This window comes from Squalius cephalus, assembly GCF_949319135.1.
Source record: "Squalius cephalus genome assembly, chromosome: 22".
NCBI lineage: Eukaryota > Metazoa > Chordata > Actinopteri > Cypriniformes > Leuciscidae > Squalius > Squalius cephalus.
The window spans coordinates 32,762,092-32,781,211 of NC_137143.1; the positions used below are offsets into that span (position 1 = coordinate 32,762,092).

Here is a 19,120-nt window from a genome sequence, read left to right on the forward strand (position 1 = left end):
CATGTGGGTTGTAAAGTTTTACATACATTGTATAAAAGTTCTGAGTTTAGAGTAACAGAAGAGAGGTCAGTCTTTATTAGTACATAAACTTTTTTTATTTAGTTATAGCTTCATCATTCCAAATGGGAAAACATTTTTGGTATCACTTAAAAAAAACATCAGACTATATATAGAATACAAACCATTTACCATTGTACTTTTGTAATGATGATTTCATCCTTTAATGCATTCCATTCTTATGTACAAAATTCATAAACAACAATACTTCAACCGAAGGCTTTAACTGTCAAGTAAGAAAGAAGTGAAGGTAAGTCAGTTTAGTGAAGTGCAAACAGCTCGAGTGAAGCTCTATAAACATCATCTGTACGGCGCTGACTCCTAATGTAAGTGCGTTTATCACAATTACAGATGAAGTTAATAGAGCTTTACTTGTGCTAAACCCATAATACTCCTTTAAACCAGTTACTGGAACCAGCTGGTTTTATTGCAAGTTAGCCGACTTGAGTCATGATGGGTGACCAGCCAAAACCAGAACGAAAGTGTCCAAAACATGTCTTGACCAGCAATTAAACTGGTGATTTAAGCTGGTCAGCAGCTCAACTGGTTTGTTTCAGTGCCCTGGAGGAACGTCGAGTCTTCGCTGCTACCTCTTCTGTCTCTGAGCCTGTTTCAGGAGCGTGTCGAAGTCGAACGACTCGCATCGGCTCCTCGACGAGCCATCGACGTCCCGGTTAGAATCTAAAACACAAAAACAAGATATCATGAAAAACTTCCCTATTTTTGTGGTGCATCACAATCTCACCCAAACTAAGATGTAATCACATCACAATTAATGATTTTAAGCTGTTGTTTTTGGCAGCCCTTTTAGTTTTAGTCTTAGTCTTTTGGACGAAAATGCTTTTTAGTTTTAGTCACATTTTAGTCACTTATAAACTTGATAGTTTTAGTCAAGTTTTAGTCGACGAAAACACAAAAAGGTTTTAGTCAAGTTTTAGTCGACGAAAACACAAAAAGGTTTTAGTCAAGTTTAGTAAAAAAAAAAAAAAAAAAAAGTAGTCTTTAACAAATTATTTAGGTTAAAAAGTATTGGAAATGGGCTTAGGTTTGACAGGTTGTAGCAAGTGTTGCAATTCATAAAACAACAGTTAACCTTAAAACCTTTGCATAATAAACTAGACTTTCTCATTGATGGAGATGCAAAAAACTAACTTTAGATGGAAAATAACTTAACTCTGCTATAAAGCCAGAACAAACTCTGTTACCTTAAATTATCCGCTTATCTCTGTAAAGCTGCTTTGAAACAATCTACGTTGTTAAAAGCGCTATATAAATGAAGATGACTTGACTTGACTTGACTTGACTTGACAGTGCTGCCAAGCTGTACTTCATTGTCGCATTGGGCAGAAACCTTTTATCGCCATATTTAAAGTTATATTTTTAGCGCAATTTTCCACCGGACAAATTGCGCTTGTTAACTCATGATTTCTGTTCTGTGCGTCTGTGCGCACCAATCTTGCACTTCTATCTACTCCTCAACCAGACCACCTAGAGACTTCGGGTTTTCGGCATTATGTTAAGGAAGGTCTAATGTTGTGATCCCATGAGGTGAGAAAATTGCGCTAAAACACTCACTGAGTTTTTATTACTTGTTTCAATGAATTGATGCTCTTCTAAAATTTCAGCACATTGGCTATTTTCACCAGTAATCACAGTAATAAAGGAATGGTTTACAGTTTAAACAGCAAAAAACTTTGAGCTACTACAACATTACACACAGATAAAGTGGTAACAGTGGAATCACTGTTTTACTCCAAAAAAGCCAGGAATAAAAACATTCTTACTTTGGCAATTGTGGCTTTATTATATAATTAGTTAAATAATAATTTGTTATAATCTAAGTTATATAATAATTATATATTACTTTGTACCAATTAGCCTACTAAACTAATGCTCGGACACACTCGGTCTCTCTCGCGCAGTTTCGGTCTCTCTCGCGCAGTTTGTTTCGCTTTTGTCCAGTCCGGCGCCTCATAGCAGCCGGGTGGTGGGCGTACCCAAAACAAGGATAGGAAGCGGCAGCATTGCTGATACATTTTTAGCTCAAAACAGACAGATTTCACGCAAAATAGGCAGAAATGACATGCATTGTGAACGTCAGACTTACAATCATTTTCGTTCCGTCTTGTCTCGTCAACGAAAACTCGAAAACGTCTCGTCATGTTTTAGTCACCTTAGAGCCATTTTTAGCTAGTCATCGTTGCGTTATCGTCATAAAAAAAAGGTGCGTCAACGAAATCATTTCGTTATCGTCATCGTTGACGAAAACAACATTGATTTTAAGTCCCCCTGTGGTGTAAATCCAGCGTTTAATGTTGTTTATGTGTCTATGTGGTGTTTTTAATCTGCTTTAAGACAAAGCATGTGTAAGTTCATAAGTCGACAGCATTGCTGAGTATTTCCTCCTTAAAACTGCAGTGAACCAAAGACAGTCTCAAAAACACGCTTTGAAATCGCTGGTGTTTCTGACGTCACAAACTACCTTGTAACCAATCAGATCAACGTGTGATCGCCAACCAGTGGATCTCTGAGCTGAGGGAGTGAGTGGAGGCGGGGCTCATTTGCATATTCATAGAGCCACGCATACTAAATGAGGCAAGGGTGTCGAGTTACAGTCAAGAAATTTTAAGGCATGAAGATGTTCATTTTGGTGATCAAAGATGAGTTTTAAAGGATAAAATGATTGATTACAGGGGGACTTTAATTTAATTAATTGAATCGCAGTGCATATGCAATTGTGCAACCCTAATTCTGGGCTCGACTTGCTCGGTTGCACTTAAAAGACAATGTATTACTGCTCATATCAGCTGACATGAGAATCATTCAGACCAACCTAAATCTGCATAGTTGGATTTACAGAACTGGCGTCTGCCGCCAAAGCAAATGTCGAAGGGAAGCTCGTCTGAGCGCCTCAGTTTACTCCCGTTCTCGATGGCAGCGTAAGCGTCGTCTCTGCTGTAATACGTGACGAAGCCGTAGTTATCTCTAGAAGGACAGAACAGAAACACACTGAGAACACACACTACCAGTCAAAAGTTTTTAAAAGAGTTTCTTCTGCTAAACAAGGCTGCGTTTATTTGATTAAAAATACATTAAAACAGTGAAATATTATTATAATGTAAATCATAAGTTTTCTATGTGAATATATAGTAAAGTGTAATTTATTCCTGTGATCAAAGCTGAATGTTCAGCATCATTACTCCAGTCTTCAGTGTCACATGATCCTTCAGAAATCACTCTAATATGATGATTTGATGATCAAGAAACATTTATGATTATTATCAGTGTTGAAAACTGACACATTTTATTTTTCATGATTCTTTGATGAATGGAAAGTTCAAAAGAACAGCATTTATCTGAAATATAAAGCTTTTGTAACGTTAAACTCTACCGTTCAATAGTTTGGGGTCAATAAGAATTTTTATTTTATTTTTTGGGGGGAAAGAAATAAAAGAAATCAATACTTTTATTCATCAAGGACGCATAAAAGTGACAGTAGAGACATTTATAATGTGCCTAAAGATTCTATTTCAAATAAATGCTGTTCTTTTGAACTTTCTATTCATCAAATAATCCTGGAAATAAATTGTACACAACAGTTTTCAAAATTTATAATAATAATGAATGTTTTTTGATCATCAGATCATCATATTAGAGTGATTTCTGGAGGATCATGTGACACTGAAGACTGGAGTAATGATGCTGAACATTCAGCTTTGATCACAGGAATAAATTACACTTTAAAATAATAAAATAGAAAACAGTTATTTTAAATTGCCATAATATTTAACAATATTAATGTTTTTTGTATTTTTAAATAGGGCTGTACTCAACCAAAGAAAATCTTGGTCGACTGAAGTCCTGAAATTTTCGACTAAAAATCGACAAAAAATCGACTAAAAATGACGTTAGAAAAAAACCCGTTAAATTAATTAGATGCGCACTGTGAGCAGTACTTGGTAGCCTTGTTGTCCGCCTAAATGAATTATAAATAAACATAAACAACTAGTTGGCTATTTGCAGTATATTCAATCGTTTTTGACCTAATTATTTTGCACTGAAATGAGTCTGACACTCGAGTCTGTCGGCTCTGACAGCGCTGCATCACGTGCACCTGCGCAATATCATAGCTTATGATTTCCGAAAATAGTACTATGTTGTCAACTAGTGATATCATCACAAGAACTGTTGAGGAATATGCAACATAATTTAGACAATTATTTTTGTCATATGTTATAATAATAAGTTATAACTGTCAGACACTATCATTTCACCGTGCATGTCCTCGCACCGAGCGAGGCTGAACATGAGCTCAGCTTCGCAGCTGAGACACGAATAGACTATTAACTTAAAGCTTTTACTCTTAATAAACACAAAAGGCACGTCCACTTTAATAAAAAAATAATATTTATTAAACAAACCAGATCAAGAGCAGAAACGAAATAAAGTGCATAACTGAAAAATAAAGCATCCTAGGCTCAAAACTAACACAACCAACAGCACAGCGCAATTGCGCATTAGGCTCCAAATAAAAAATAAAAAAGTTAGGTTATCACACTAAAACATTGAAATATGCAAATTCTGATATGTTCATAGCCTACTCAAAACAGACAGGGCAAGCTAACACAGACAAGTGAGCTTACCACTTTTAGATGATATGTCATGTTTGTCGTCAAGCTGTGGAAAACTGTTGCTTGCAAACTTTGCATTCGACCTTTTTCCTGTTATCAATTTTAACAAAATGCTGCCACACTGTCGATTTCTTTGTTGTTGACATGTTAGAAGAGGACTGACTATTAAACGCTCTCACAATTAAATAAATAATATTCAGCATCAAACCTTCTACGCTCGACGCTCTCTCTTGGGTTGAACTAATCCAAAAAAGGTGAAAACAAGGGGGGTGTTTTGAAGACAGACTGTTACAGTGAAACAAGGGTACTCTGAAAACACCCCCATTAGCAGTTAGTGCTTTCCACCTGATGAAATGAGCGCGCCTCAGCGCGGCAAAACTGATGAAATAAACGCGGCAGAAAATCGACCAATCAGAATTTTGGTCGAACCAGAACGTATCAACCAACTAATCGACTAGGACAGTACAGCCCTATTTTTAAATCAAACCTTGGTGAGCAGAAGAGACTTCTTTTAAAAACAATTAAAAATCATCCCGATCCAGAACTTTTGAACGGCAGTGTAAATCAGCTTCGAGAACAGAAACTGAAACGCTCCTCATGATGAGTGTGTGAATCTCACCCGTGACTCCTGATGTGGATCGTACAATCCTCAACCTTCCCGAACAGCGAGAAGCGATCTTTGAGGTCGGAAGGAGACATGTTTCCGCGGATTCCTCCCACATACACAACCCTACGCTCCTCCTGAGGATCAACACACACACACACACACACACACACACACACAAACATCAGCATCCTTTTTTTTATTGGAGAAATATATAGAGTACAGATAAACTTAACAGAAATCAAATCCAAAGATCCTCCGTATTTTCCTTATGCAAACAAAAAACTAACAAAAGTTATGATTCCTTCTGCAGTTATTAACTATATATTCATATGTGACCCTGGATCACGTCACCAGTCACATGTCGCACGGGTAAATTTGTGGCAATAGCCAACAATACATTGTATGGGTCAAAATTAGGCTATAGATTTATCTTTTATGCCAAAAATCATGAGGATATTCAGTAAAGATCATGTTCCATGAAGATATTTAGTAAATTTCCTACCGTAAATATATAAAACATGTATTTCTGTGAGTGAATGCTGCACAATCGCCAACATAAATGATCAACTTTAAAGGAGATTTTCTCAATGTTTCGATCAATTTAAAAATAATTGACCCATGTGACAATTTTAAGGTCCAGGGTCACATATTATGCATGCACAAATAAACTTGACATTGCTGTACATCAGCGTCGACTTTGATGAGAGATAATCGTGGACTTACGATGGCTTTCTGCTGGCGGAGTTTGCGAGCCTCTTCCCGAAGCCGGTTCAACTCCTTCTGCCTGCGACTGAGGAAAACACAGATTTAGACTCGCAATCCCACAGGAGAAGATCACAGGCTTCACTAGGGCTGGGACGACACACCTCTCCCGATTCAATGCTATCACGATTCTTGGGTGCCGATACGGTATTGTATTGCAATTTTTTTAAGAATTGCGATTCTGTTGCGATAGACAGACGAATTGGAAGATCGCGTGGGTGTTTGAATCGAGACCACAGTATTTTAAAGATTAATCGTTCAGCTGTATTGTCTTATCTCTCTCTCGGTATACGAGCAGCTCGAGGGCTTTTCAGTGCGTTCAGTCTCGCGCCTTCTGTCAACCTCGTCTATAAGCAAGAACAAAAATAAACCAATTTAATTCGAATTAAAGGTGCAGTGTGTAAGTTTTAGCCGCATCTAGTGGTGAGGTTGTGAATTGCACTCAACAGAAGTTACGGTGGCCGACAGGAAGTGATGTCTTCGTGAGTCAGCAGAGAGTAGCCAGTTATATTAAGGTTTCTTTATAATTAAGAAATTAGGTTTACTTATTTATTCAGTAAAACGATGTTATTGCGAATATTATTGTAACTTGTTCATTGTGTCAGTGTTTTATTCGCTGGCTTTAGCTGAAGCTTCTTTGCACGAAGAACAACATAGTGACGAAACGCGTTTGTCCGCTCAGGGCCACCGTAGAAACATGTGGATGTAAGCGGACCCGCGGTGTGTGTAGAGAAACGCCTCATTCTAAGCTAATAAACACATAACGCTTCATTACGAAGGTCTTTATACACCACTGAAAACATCGTTATGAATATGATATTGCATTTCTGTCAACAGATCCTCCTAAATATTACACACTGCACCTTTAATATCGATTCTGGAATAAACAAAAGAAACGTGATAGGTGAATCCGATTGTTTCTCCCAGCCCTAGTTTTCCCACTGTTCCCACTGACCTCTTCCATGTGCAGCGAGACTCACTCCAGTCCGGCTCCGGCGAGTGTGAACCGGATCGAGAGCCACATAAAGATCTGGATCTGGATCTGGATCGGCGCTCGCGAGGAGGAGGAGAAGACGACGACGACGAGCGTGAACTGGAGCGCGAGGAGGAACTGCTCCCAGAATGCCTGCACCTGTACCTGGTTAAACATTATCAGCAAAACGCAAACAGATTTAATTTCACGAGATGTTTTACTAGTGTTCGGATTAAACTTCAGTAGCACAAACAGCAGAGAGTTGGAGAGTTTGGAAAAGTTTCATTTGATTGCATCAGTACTAAAATGTTCACAGAATTTTTTAAAATAAACAAATTCTCATAATTGAAAAAAAAAAACCCATACATGTAAATAATGCTCGTTATTGTTACATTGACTTGGACACAAAAAAACTAAAACAAATTTATTCTCTTATAATGTTAGTGTGTGTGTGTGTGTATATATATATGTGCATACAGGTATTAATATATATTTGCTGGTAAATAATGCTGTGTATTGTTACATGGATGCATATAAATTATTAAATATAAATCTTGTTAAAGTCCCTCTGTGGTGGAAATCCAGCTTTTTTTGTGTGATCGTCAATGAGTGGATCACTGAGCTGCTGTGAGTGAGTGGGTGGAGGCGGGGCTCATTTGCATATTCATAGAACCACGTATACTTAATGAGACAAGGGTGTAGAGTTACATAATATATGTATTTTTGCATTTAAATATGTCATTTTGGTGATCAAAGATGAGTTTTAACGGATAAAATTATAGACTACAGGGTGATTATTTTAACAACATTTTTACTGTATTTTAGTAGCAACATTTACCTTTTTCTGGGGGGTGAACGAGACCTGGAACAAGATGACGATGACGATGATGATGACGATGAAGAACAAGAAGAGCAAGATGACCTTGAGCTGGAGCGTCGGTATCCTCCATCATAACCCCGCCTCTTCCTCCTCCCACGGTCCAATGGGCTCTGAGAGGGGGTGGAGAAGCGCAAGCCCCGCCCCCTCAGAGACTCCGCCTCCTCGAACGTGTTTATCCTACAGGGCGAGCTGTCAGGTGACAACAACACCCCGTAATCGCAAGGACTCGAAACCGTGTCGAATGACGTCTTGCTTCCCTGAATCCCACAGTAATCGTGATCCAGGAAAAGTTGAGCGGGATTCAACGCAGGAGTGAAGCTGGGAAGTTTTGAATGAGTTTTGCTGGGCGGCAATGGGCGAGGTTCGATAATCTGAATGGTTTTGCTGGACTTGGTGGATTTGACGGGCACCAGGGGCTTCCAGGTCTGGTGTGGAGGGGTGGCGGGTGGAGTCAGTCCTGGAGAGAAACAAATAATCATGAAACTATAGTCACATGACCCACTGCCTGCTCGAAAACTCGCTGATGACATCATGCTCATTAGCATATTCATGATGTCTCATCTGCATTCTTCCTAATGTCAAGCCTTTAAATTTTTTTTGCTTTTATACAGGGTATCTGCAGTGTTTAAAATCCAAAGTAAGACTTTAAGACCTTTTTAAGAACTATACAAATAAGATAAATAAAATCTTTAAGTTAAGTTGGGCGGCCCATTGAAACACTCTTGTCCAATACTCAAATACATAAAATATTTTCCTTTATATATATATATATATATATATATATATATATATATATATATATATAAAAGCTAATATTTTATGTATTTGAGGATCGGAGAAGAGTTTATATAGATATAGATGTCTGTGCAACCATTAATCGCAATTAATCGAATCCAAAATAAAAGTTTGTGTGTACTGTGTATAATTATTTTGTATATATAAATACACACACATGCATGTATATATTTAAGAAAAATGTGTTATAAAGATATATATATATATAATTTTATATATATATATATATATATATATATATATGTGTGTGTGTGTGTGTGTGTGTGTGTTTGTTTGTTTCTTGAGTAAAGAAAAGCTGTAGTTATTCAGACAACCAGTTCTTTATTCACGACTGCATTGCAAACAAGCAGCGACATAGAGGAGGGGGCGGAGTTATGAGGTTTGACTGACAGTTTGAGGAGCCAATGGAGTTACGAGGTTTAGTCACAAGCTGTTTTTAATACTTTTCTATGGATAAATATTTGAAAAACCCACAGACAGATGTAAAGGGTGACTAATAGTTATTCTTTATGATTGGGATGCACCGATACGAACATTTTGGCCGATTCCGATAATTCTTTATATTTGAAAGCTGATAACTAATATATTAGCCGATAAATCTAAATCCAAATTTTTATATAATTTTGAGAGCCTGATTACAAAAACTAAAGTCTCACCATTAAAATCCATGCCTGAAACTAAATTATAATGTTCTCATTTTAATTGTATGTAGCCTATATGTCAGACTTGCGCTGCACATGTTGCACTTTACTGTATTTTCCTTTTTCGAAATGATTTCAATCATATTTCAAGTAATTCAAAACCATTATGGCGAACAGTGCGCATCTGAAGAGTCTCAGCTGAAGGAAATAATCCATTATTTATCAGCTTTAATACAGTCTATCGGACACATTTTCTTATCCGGCCAATAACGCTAACAGTAACAGTAACACATATCGCAGATACCGTTACGGTGGCCGATATATCTTGCATCCCTCATTTATGAACAAAGTAAAAATGATGAGATATGGAGATATGAGGTTTCCACCCGACAGCTGGTGATCAGCCCACTAACTCTGATGTGACCTCTGACCTGCAGTGCTACTGAGATCCGCCGGCCGTCGATCCTGATGCTCATCCCGGGAAACTTCCGGAAGATTCTGCCCTTCAGAAGCTGCTGAGACACACAGTCTGACTGAGGAATCCACATTAACGGTAGGACAAATATTAACTAGTTAGTTGCTCTAATAATTCCCTGTGACGTCCGGTTATGTTTCTAGAGATTTAAACCCTGAACACACAAACATTATTAATTCCAGCTGTTCTACAAAAGCTATTAAGCCATTAAAGGACTTCAGTCACAACTTTAACGATTGTGCTTTAATAACGCGTTTAATAACTCTGTGACGATGTTGTCTTCTGTGCCGAGGAGACAAACACTCAGTCAGGAAAATCAGTTCATGAAGCTTTTATGGAATGAAAATGAAAATGAATCTGAGCGGATGTAAACGAGCTGAAACTGTCTATTCAGTTCCACACAATCATAAACAAAACATGCATTTATCATTTACCTTGAGTCTCAAACTGCTCCAAAAGGCTGGTCAGATCAGTGGCTTCAATTCCTGCAAAATAAACACATGACAGGCTTTGAAACAGTGCTATTTTACTATCACTGATAAAGTTTTAGAGTTTTTATAAAAATTTTGAATTCGCTTTTGATTTGACATTTTTCATTTTTATTTGAATTTTAGTTCCTTTTCGTCTTTTCTCGATTTTTCCTTGTCTATTTAATTTCTAGTTTCTATTATAGTTTTTATACATTTAAAAAAGTCATTTTAAAGTTTTAGTCATTTTAATTATATTTCTTTTCTATTTAGAATTTATAGTCTATTTAGTTTCAAGTTTCTATTAGTTTTTGTAAATACATTTTATGTTTTTATATTTTTGTTATAGTATTTCTTTGTGTTTTTGTCATTTTTATTAGTTTGTTGTTTTTTCTATTTAGTTTTTATTGTATAATTAGGTTCTAGTTTCTGTTAGTTTTTATAAATATTTTAAAAACTTTTTTTTGCGTTTTAATTTTATTTATAGTAGTTTTGTTGTGTTTTTGTCATTTTAATTAGTTTGTTTTTATTTATTTTATTTTAGTTTCTAGTTTTTATTATTTTATAAATATTTTATAATTTTTTTGTTTTTATATTCTCCATTTTCATTTTAGTAATTTTGTTGTTATTGTAATTTAAAAAAAAACCTATTTAGATTATATTATAATTTTTTATAAAAAATTAAATTTGATATTTTCCATTTTAATTTTAAAATTCAGTTTTAGTAACATTTGTTACATTTTTATCATTTTATTAGATTTTCTTTTCAAATAAAATTTGTCTATTTAGTTTTCATAGATTTTTACATCAAGTACAACTAAATGAAAATGAGAAATTAAATAAAATAAGTTGTATATTTTATTTCAGTTCACATTTGTTCCAAGTAACAAAAATAGTTTTATTTTATAAATGGTTTTAGTTGTAATTAACGATAATTACCCAGCTTTGAAAGCATAATTAATAGTTTAAAAGTCCCTTCAAACATCACTGGACGGTCAGCTCACCGATGTCTCCACACGTGGTCCGGTTCTGCTGTCCTTCGGGGAGTTCCTCTGCGGCGCTCGTGGGCATCAGTACCGAGTCCGACGGAGCTGACGGTTCTGATCCGGGTCTCGCTGGTGAATCTGTAGCTTTAATGATCACAGGCACGACCTCAGCGAGTCGAACCTCTTCACAAGAAACACACACATCCGCTTGTGAGTGTGTTGGCGCCGGCTGCGTGTTTATCCCAGAGGATAGTGTGGGTTTCAAGGGCACCAGAACCGGGTTTGGAGGATCAGTGCACAGATCTGCGGGCGTCCTGAGCTTTACATGTGAGGAGCGTGTGAGTTCTCGTGGCTGGGATGCCGATATCTTCACCTCAACAGTCGGAGCTCTATCCATCGCACCACAATGTGTGTTTAGATTCAACTTCGGGCCGATTTTAAACAAATCCGGCAGAATAGCCGGAAGCTCCCTGGGAAAGTCGGGAAGCGAAGGCCATTTCGTCCGATAGTCCATCCGTGTCTCTTCACGAGGTTGTTTGCTCTGTCTGAGGAGACGGTACTGTTGCAGACTGAGTGCTTTGGGCTTCTGAGGGGAAGTGATGTCACTTTTAGAGGATGTGGATTCCGAGTCTGAATCGGACTCATCGTCAGGTGGAATCTCGTGAACGAAGGTTAAATTGACTGCAAATGTCACCGTTTTCCTGTTTTTTTCCCTGGTTTTGAGTAAAGCGCTTCGCCGAGGAGTCGCCATCAGCATGCTTCTCTCTAAAGATGAGGTGTATCCGCTGTTTCTACACACATCTTCATCCCGATCCTCTTCGGATTTGGATATCAGAGATGAGCCGCTTCCTGCTTTTGGATCTAGTCCGTGTCCTGATTGGTTCTCTTCCGGTTCCTCGTAACCTTCAACATCTACAAACTCCTCCTCTTCCTCTTCTTCCACAGACACATGGACCTCTTTCTCTTTCTCCAGATGTGTCCTGATGCAGTACGGATGCATGTGTCTCACTAAATCTGCGAGGAATTCCCGTTCGTCTTGTGGGAATATCGTGTCGGATTCGATGCGAAAGCTTCTCGCGCTCCTCTTGTTCTCTCTCGGGTTCTTCTCGTCGCCGGCTCGCTGTGAAGTCTTACTCTGGGTTTCCAGATGGCGACGGGGTCTCAACTGTCGGTCTGACATCACCAGCTCCTGATGGAGAACACCACACAGAAACTGGGATAAAACTAGAGGTTGACTGATATATGTTGTGTTTACCGATTAATCGGCACCTAGAGCTGCTTCTTCGGCTCTGGGATTTGAAATGTTGTAAAAGCGACACTGAGATGGTGTTTTTATTATTCAAAAGGTGAGTAAGGTATTATACAGGGATGCGCCGATATGAAAATTTTGCCCGATACCGATAACCGATAATTGAAGGCCGATAAATCTAAATCCAAAATTTTATGTAATTTTTGAGAGCCTGATTACAAAAACAAATCTCACTATCAAAAGCCATGCCTCAAGCACACAATTATAATATTCTCATTATAATGTTATGTAGCCGATATGACATGTTGCACTGAACTGTATTTTCCTTTTTTTAAGTGATTCCAATCATATTTCAAGCAATTCAAAGCCAGTGTGCATCTGAAGAGTCTCAGCTGAAGGAAATAATACATTATTTATTAGATTTAATATATCGGGCCGATAATGATTACATTAAAAATGAACATATATATATTGACTGATATCGATATATCGTGCATCCCTATAGTATTATATTGAACAGATAAATTGTCATGTGTAGGTCTCTTACAGAGTTCACTGTAAAGCATTATCTATTGTGAAGATCATTTCATTATGGTTGTTAGGCTGGAGTACCTTTACATCTAAATGCAGTTTTGTTTTTAACCACTAGAGGGTCAAAAGTTACATAGTGTACCTTTAAAGTCCCCCTGTGGTGTAAATCCAGCTTTTAATGTTGTTTATGTGTCTATGTGGTGTTTTTAATGTACTTTAAGACAAACCATGTGTAAATTCATAAGTCGACAGCATTGCTGAGTATTTCCTCCTTAAAACTGCAGTGAACCAAAGACAGTCTCAAAAACACGCTTTGAAATCGCTGGTGTTTCTGACGTCACAAACTACCTTGTAACCAATCAGATCAACGTGTGATCGTCAACCAGTGGATCTCTGAGCTGAGTGAGTGAGTGGAGGCGGGGCTCATTTGCATATTCATAGACCCGCGCATACTAAACGAGCCAAGGGTGTCGAGTTACATTCAAGATATTTTAAGACGTGAAGGAAAAGACGTGTCTTTGGTGGTCAAAGATGAGTTTTAAGGGATAATATTATTAACTACAGGGAGACTAAGTAATTTAATTTGACTTATTTGACAAATTTTCATTCGTTTTCATTCATATAACAGATTTTAAAAACTATTGGCCAATTATTCAGGTATCAAACTAATTGTTTAACTTTCGTTATCTGTAAAAATCCAGTATCGGTTGTCCTTCAGATAAAACTGGACTGAACAGAAGTTGCAGCCGTTTGATTTACACAAATATATAGTTTCTCTTCAACAATTTCATCAGTGACGCTGTGGAGACGGGAACTGCGCATGAATCCGGTCAATAACAGGATAAAGCAAAGGAAACTTACTTTTCCTGACTTTGAAGCTGGTGATTGTGAGATTTTGGTGCACTGAAGCGCTGACGCTCGATCTGAATGCAGAAGATTCCTGAGCTGTGAGGGGAAAAGTTTGACAAAAGCAAATTAACCAATTGTTTTTACATATATTGAGAACTTGAGACACTAGGTAAGCGACTAGGTAGACTAACTGTGTGGTTTGGAGCCGAAAAGATCTCTGCGTCTGGAAGCACGTCAAACGGTGACAACGTTTCAACATCAACGCTGTCCAATATCTCGCTCAGCGCCGACAGAAGCGACGCCTCACTTTCCACACTTTCAGTCGCCATCTTTTCCTGAAAGATGGATAAAATGGAAGGATCCAGGCCTCCATGGAGACTGAGAGCATCAGAGATCTTTCCAACATCCAGATCAAAGACGGGAACGTCATGTTTCCCAAATTCAAACTGTGGATAAAAAAACAAAACACACAAAACAATGCTGGATATGATTACGAGGATTCAAACCCAGACCACAAACTCTGGGCTCTGTGTTCCTGGAAAGTCATTACGATGAGGAATTCCCACTTATCCGTGAACTTTCTTGTAATCGCATTTAATGTGTAAGAGAAAGTCATTCCCATTAGATCAAACCACACATGCGGTATTACTAAGATTATTGTGTGCAGTGTTTGCCCTGTAGCTAAATAATTAATAAATGATGTTTGGCCAATTTTTTTTTTTTTTAATAATGCAGTTCATATCGTAAACCATTAGTAAACTTCGCCACGGTACAAATAGTCAAAACTATAGAAACTTGTTTCCACCACAGAATAAAAATAAATAAATAAAATCACAACTTTTTTTTCTTTCACTCTTAAGAGTTAATATCTCACAATGAGTTAATATCTTGTAATTATGAGTTAATATCTCACAATGAGTTAATATCTTGTAATTATGAGTTAATATCTCACAATGAGTTAATATCTTGTAATTATGAGTTAATATCTCACAATGAGTTAATATCTCGTAATTATGAGTTAATATCTCGTAATTATGAGTTAATATCTCACAATGAGTTAATATCTTGTAATTATGAGTTAATATCTCACAATGACTTAATATCTCGTAATTATGAGTTAATATCTCACAATGAGTTAATATCTTGTAATTATGAGTTAATATCTCACGAGTTAATATCTCGTAATTATGAGTTAATATCTCACAATGACTTAATATCTCGTAATTATGAGTTAATATCTCACAATGAGTTAATATCTTGTAATTATGAGTTAATATCTCACAATGAGTTAATATCTCGTAATTATAAGTTAATATCTCACAATGAGTTAATATCTTGTAATTATGAGTTAATATCTCACAATGAGTTAATATCTCATAATTATGAGTTAAAATCTTGCAATCCTTCAAAACGTTAGAATAAAGTACATAAATCTGAAAAAAATATTTCAAAATACTATAATTACTAGTACTACAATAAAGCTGTAGGCTTACATTTACAATTTTACAGTAAAAAAAAATCTGAAATATAATTAATGCTACCATTGTATATTTTAATAGATGAACTTAAAATAAATAGCCTAAACAAGCTAAACTAAAAAAATCTGTACATTTAATAATACATTTTTAAGTAGTACAGTAGATTTACAGAAGTTTAAAGGAAATGACTAAAGAACAAACTCAGCAAAACTCAATTTAAAACTGTTGATTTGATTTAAGCATGAATGATTGTTAATTGATTCTTGACTCAGACAGACAGGTGTGTGTGTGTGTGTGTGTGTGTGTGTGTGTGTGTGTGTGTGAGTGAGAGTGAGAGAGACACGTCAGCGTTATTTGACATGGACACTCAGATAAGAAACACGAGCATTGAATGACATTAAAGAGAAGTTTCACCTAATAATTCATTCATTCATTCATTCATTCATTGATGAACGCGAGCAGAATAAGATTAGTTTGATTTCATTCATTAATTAGCAATTCATACTGATTGAGAACATGATAATCTGTCAAACAATTCTGTCAAATAATCTGTATTTCCCACCTTTATGGTCTTAAAAGATTTTTATTTTATAGTTTATATTTGAATATCATGTTTCAGCCTGAATGCATGCTGATGTATGATGATTTAAACAGCTGAAATCAGAACTTGTAGTTCAAAAACTTTATTCAGACACTTGACTAACTAATTAAACCTAATTTGAGCCGTTAATATGATCTCAATAGCGCATTTCTCGAGATTTATAACTTCACATCCGCCTCGAGCACGCGCTCCCGTCCACGTGTTCACATGCTGAGCGTCCTTTCTACACATGCTCGTCATCACAAAACCTTCATACAAACATCTGCATATACACAACAGAAACACAAATAAGACCTGAGCGTCCTGGTGCGCTTGTGCTGCTGTGTTGTCCGTAAAATCACACTTTAAATCCTTCAGTTTTACGCCATGCGGCGCCGCCATTTTGATTCGGAGAGAAGAGTTGCACACGAGGCGCCGGGTGAGTCACGTGATGCGGAGGTTCCCGGGAAAATGACAGCTCGAATGCCTTTCGTTTCAACCCTCAACCGGTTTCAACGGTTTCAACGGTCTTTGCTGCAGTTACTAGGCAACAACTCGCATTACCTTCACCGTCTGTTTTACTGTGAGGAGTTCTTACGGTATTCTACAGTAATATTATTTTACATATTTAATTTGATTTTTATAATTAGGATGATGTAATATAGTGGGATCTAGTGGTCGATTTTGTCAGGTGGGGCAGATCAGCTATTATGCCTTTATCAATAACAACTTATTATTCAGTTAGTAATTGGGGCCAAATAATGCATTTTTTAAAGTCTAAACTTACATTTTTCACTCCGCATTTCAATAATAATATAATTCTTCACATAACCATTTTAATTAATATGTGTCAGGTATAATATGGAAGACCATTTCTGCCACAGAAGAAAAAATATGCTTTTGTAAATCCTAATTATGACAAACTAAGTCACATTTATGAGATGAAAGGCTGAAATTATGACTTAAAACATCATAATTATGACATAAAACATAATGTTTTTGTATGACATAATACAAAATATGTTGAAATTATGACAAGTTAACAAGTCCTGATTATTAATTTCAACATTTTATTTTCATAAATATTAACTGATAAGAATGTAAATGTGTACCTTGAAATGCAATGTAAGTCGCTTTGGATAAAAGTGTCTGCCAAATGCATAAATGTAAATATAACTTTGCAATAATTATGTCATAGTATGTCATAATTACGACTTTTTATGTTTTTTTTAAAGGAGACATATCATGCTTTTAAATCGTTCCTTTTAACATATAAATCATACATTTGTAGTCTATATAAAGCGGAACTGCAATGCTTGGGTCTGAATTCCTCATTATTATAGCTCCACAGGCCCCTTTTTTTACCCCTTTTCTGATGCGCGTCTGAGAGCAACTCGTTTTGGTGCGGTCTCTTTAAATACAATTGAGACACTTCATACCCCGCCCCCTCTCCAGGATGCAGAGGTTCAACTCCACCCCGTTCGGCCATTTTTGTAGTTTGATAGCAGAGATACGATTATCTAGCGGCACAGAAACTTTTTATTCACACGTTATTAACAAAATGTCAACAACGGAAGACTTGTCCAGCCAGCCTTACATGTTCGAGCCAGAGTCGGAGCCGGAGCGAGATGAAAATGAAGACGACGAACCTGCAGAACAACGTCTTCATATGGATGTATCGCAATGGTGTGTTACTGTATTTACACATGAAACTTTGGTCTTCCGACCTTTTACCACCGTATCGATTTATTTTGATTAATATGTGCGAGGGAGAGAGAGCAAGACAGCGTCTAGTTTGGAGACGGTGAAGTCTTGTTTACACTTTCGCCGGGCTCTGAAGAGAGAGAGAGAGCGTGCGCGCGACCGGGTCTCTCTCTCTCTCTGCTCGTTCTTTCAGTTAAACATGCGCCCTGTCACAAGCGCAGCAGTTCATCTACATTAGACGGTGTAATGAAGCGTGTGGGTTACTACATCCAACAACCCAACATTTTAACTTACCCTCTCGTAACTTCTGCATCTTTGAGCTTGGACTACAAAATTGCAGCGAGAAATAAAAATGGCGGATTGCTCGAAGTGTTGGGCCGGAAGTCAATGTCCTTATTTGGCAGTTCCGCTGCAAATACTGTGACGTAATAGTTCAAAAAACGTCATAGATAACAGAAAAATCTGAACAGGTTGAAAAATAAGGCCAAAACAGAATATAAAGATATCAACGAAGCACCTGAAGAGAATAATTTCAACTTTTCTGTACTTCTAAACACTCCAAATATACAACAAAATGCATTTAAGGGCTAAAAACGTGGATTTAGCATGATATGTCCCCTTTAAAGTAGTAATTATGGCAAAAAGTAAATAATGACATACCAAGTCGAAGATTAATACTTAGTCGAAGACTGTTTTTTTATCTCATAATTTTAACATTTTATTTTCATAATTATATCTTAGGATGTCATAATTAAAAATGTTTGTCATAATTATGACACAAAAGTTAAAGTTAAAGTTATAACACTGTTAGTATGTCAATATAGTATGGTTTATTGGCTGTACCATGAAAATAATTATCGCCATTTTGTATTTGCCATAATTTGAATATCAGCGGATCCATCGTTAATGAGCTTCTGTGATGATGTCATCAGTCTTCACAACCAGTTAAATTTCAGTAAATGTCGTGGAGAGTTTGGCCTACTGTTGCATCAAACTCCTTTACTCAAAACAACAAGAAAAAAATGTTTTCCGAAGTCAGCAGACCTTAAGTGTTCAGATCCTGTATCCTATTTAACTCTCTCCCTCTCTCTCTCTCTCTCTCTCTCTCTCTCTCTCTCTCTCTCTCTCTCGAAACGGGGCCAGTGTGTCTTGTGAAGCAGAAGGAAGCTCTGTGAAAGTGGGTCACCTTCCGGATCTATCCGGACCCTCCATTATCTGGAGACACACACACACACACACACACACACACACACACACACACACACACACACACACACACACAGGTAGATCTCCATTATCTGGAGACACACACACACACACACACACACACACACACACACACACACACACACACAGGTAGATCTCCATTATCTGGAGACACACACACACACACACACACACACACACACACACACACACACACACACACACACAGGTAGATCTCCAATTTCTGAA

At 37.0% G+C, this 19,120-nt stretch overlaps 1 protein-coding gene across 1 annotated transcript; it reads right to left on the reverse strand.

Annotated features, from left to right (window-relative positions):
- Window positions 1-77: 77 nt before the first annotated feature.
- On the reverse strand, window positions 78-16,391 carry LOC307150088 (peroxisome proliferator-activated receptor gamma coactivator-related protein 1). Its single transcript, XM_079856878.1, has 12 exons — window positions 16,277-16,391; window positions 14,095-14,349; window positions 13,916-13,999; window positions 11,293-12,463; window positions 10,256-10,306; window positions 9,778-9,858; window positions 7,869-8,367; window positions 7,013-7,195; window positions 6,019-6,085; window positions 5,308-5,429; window positions 2,891-3,042; window positions 78-738 (listed from the first exon to the last, which is right to left on the reverse strand). The coding sequence occupies exons 1-12, from the start codon at window positions 16,361-16,363 to the stop codon at window positions 644-646; spliced, it is 2,847 nt and encodes a 948-aa protein (XP_079713004.1). The 5' UTR covers window positions 16,364-16,391; the 3' UTR covers window positions 78-643.
- Between the last annotated feature and the right edge of the window lie 2,729 nt (window positions 16,392-19,120).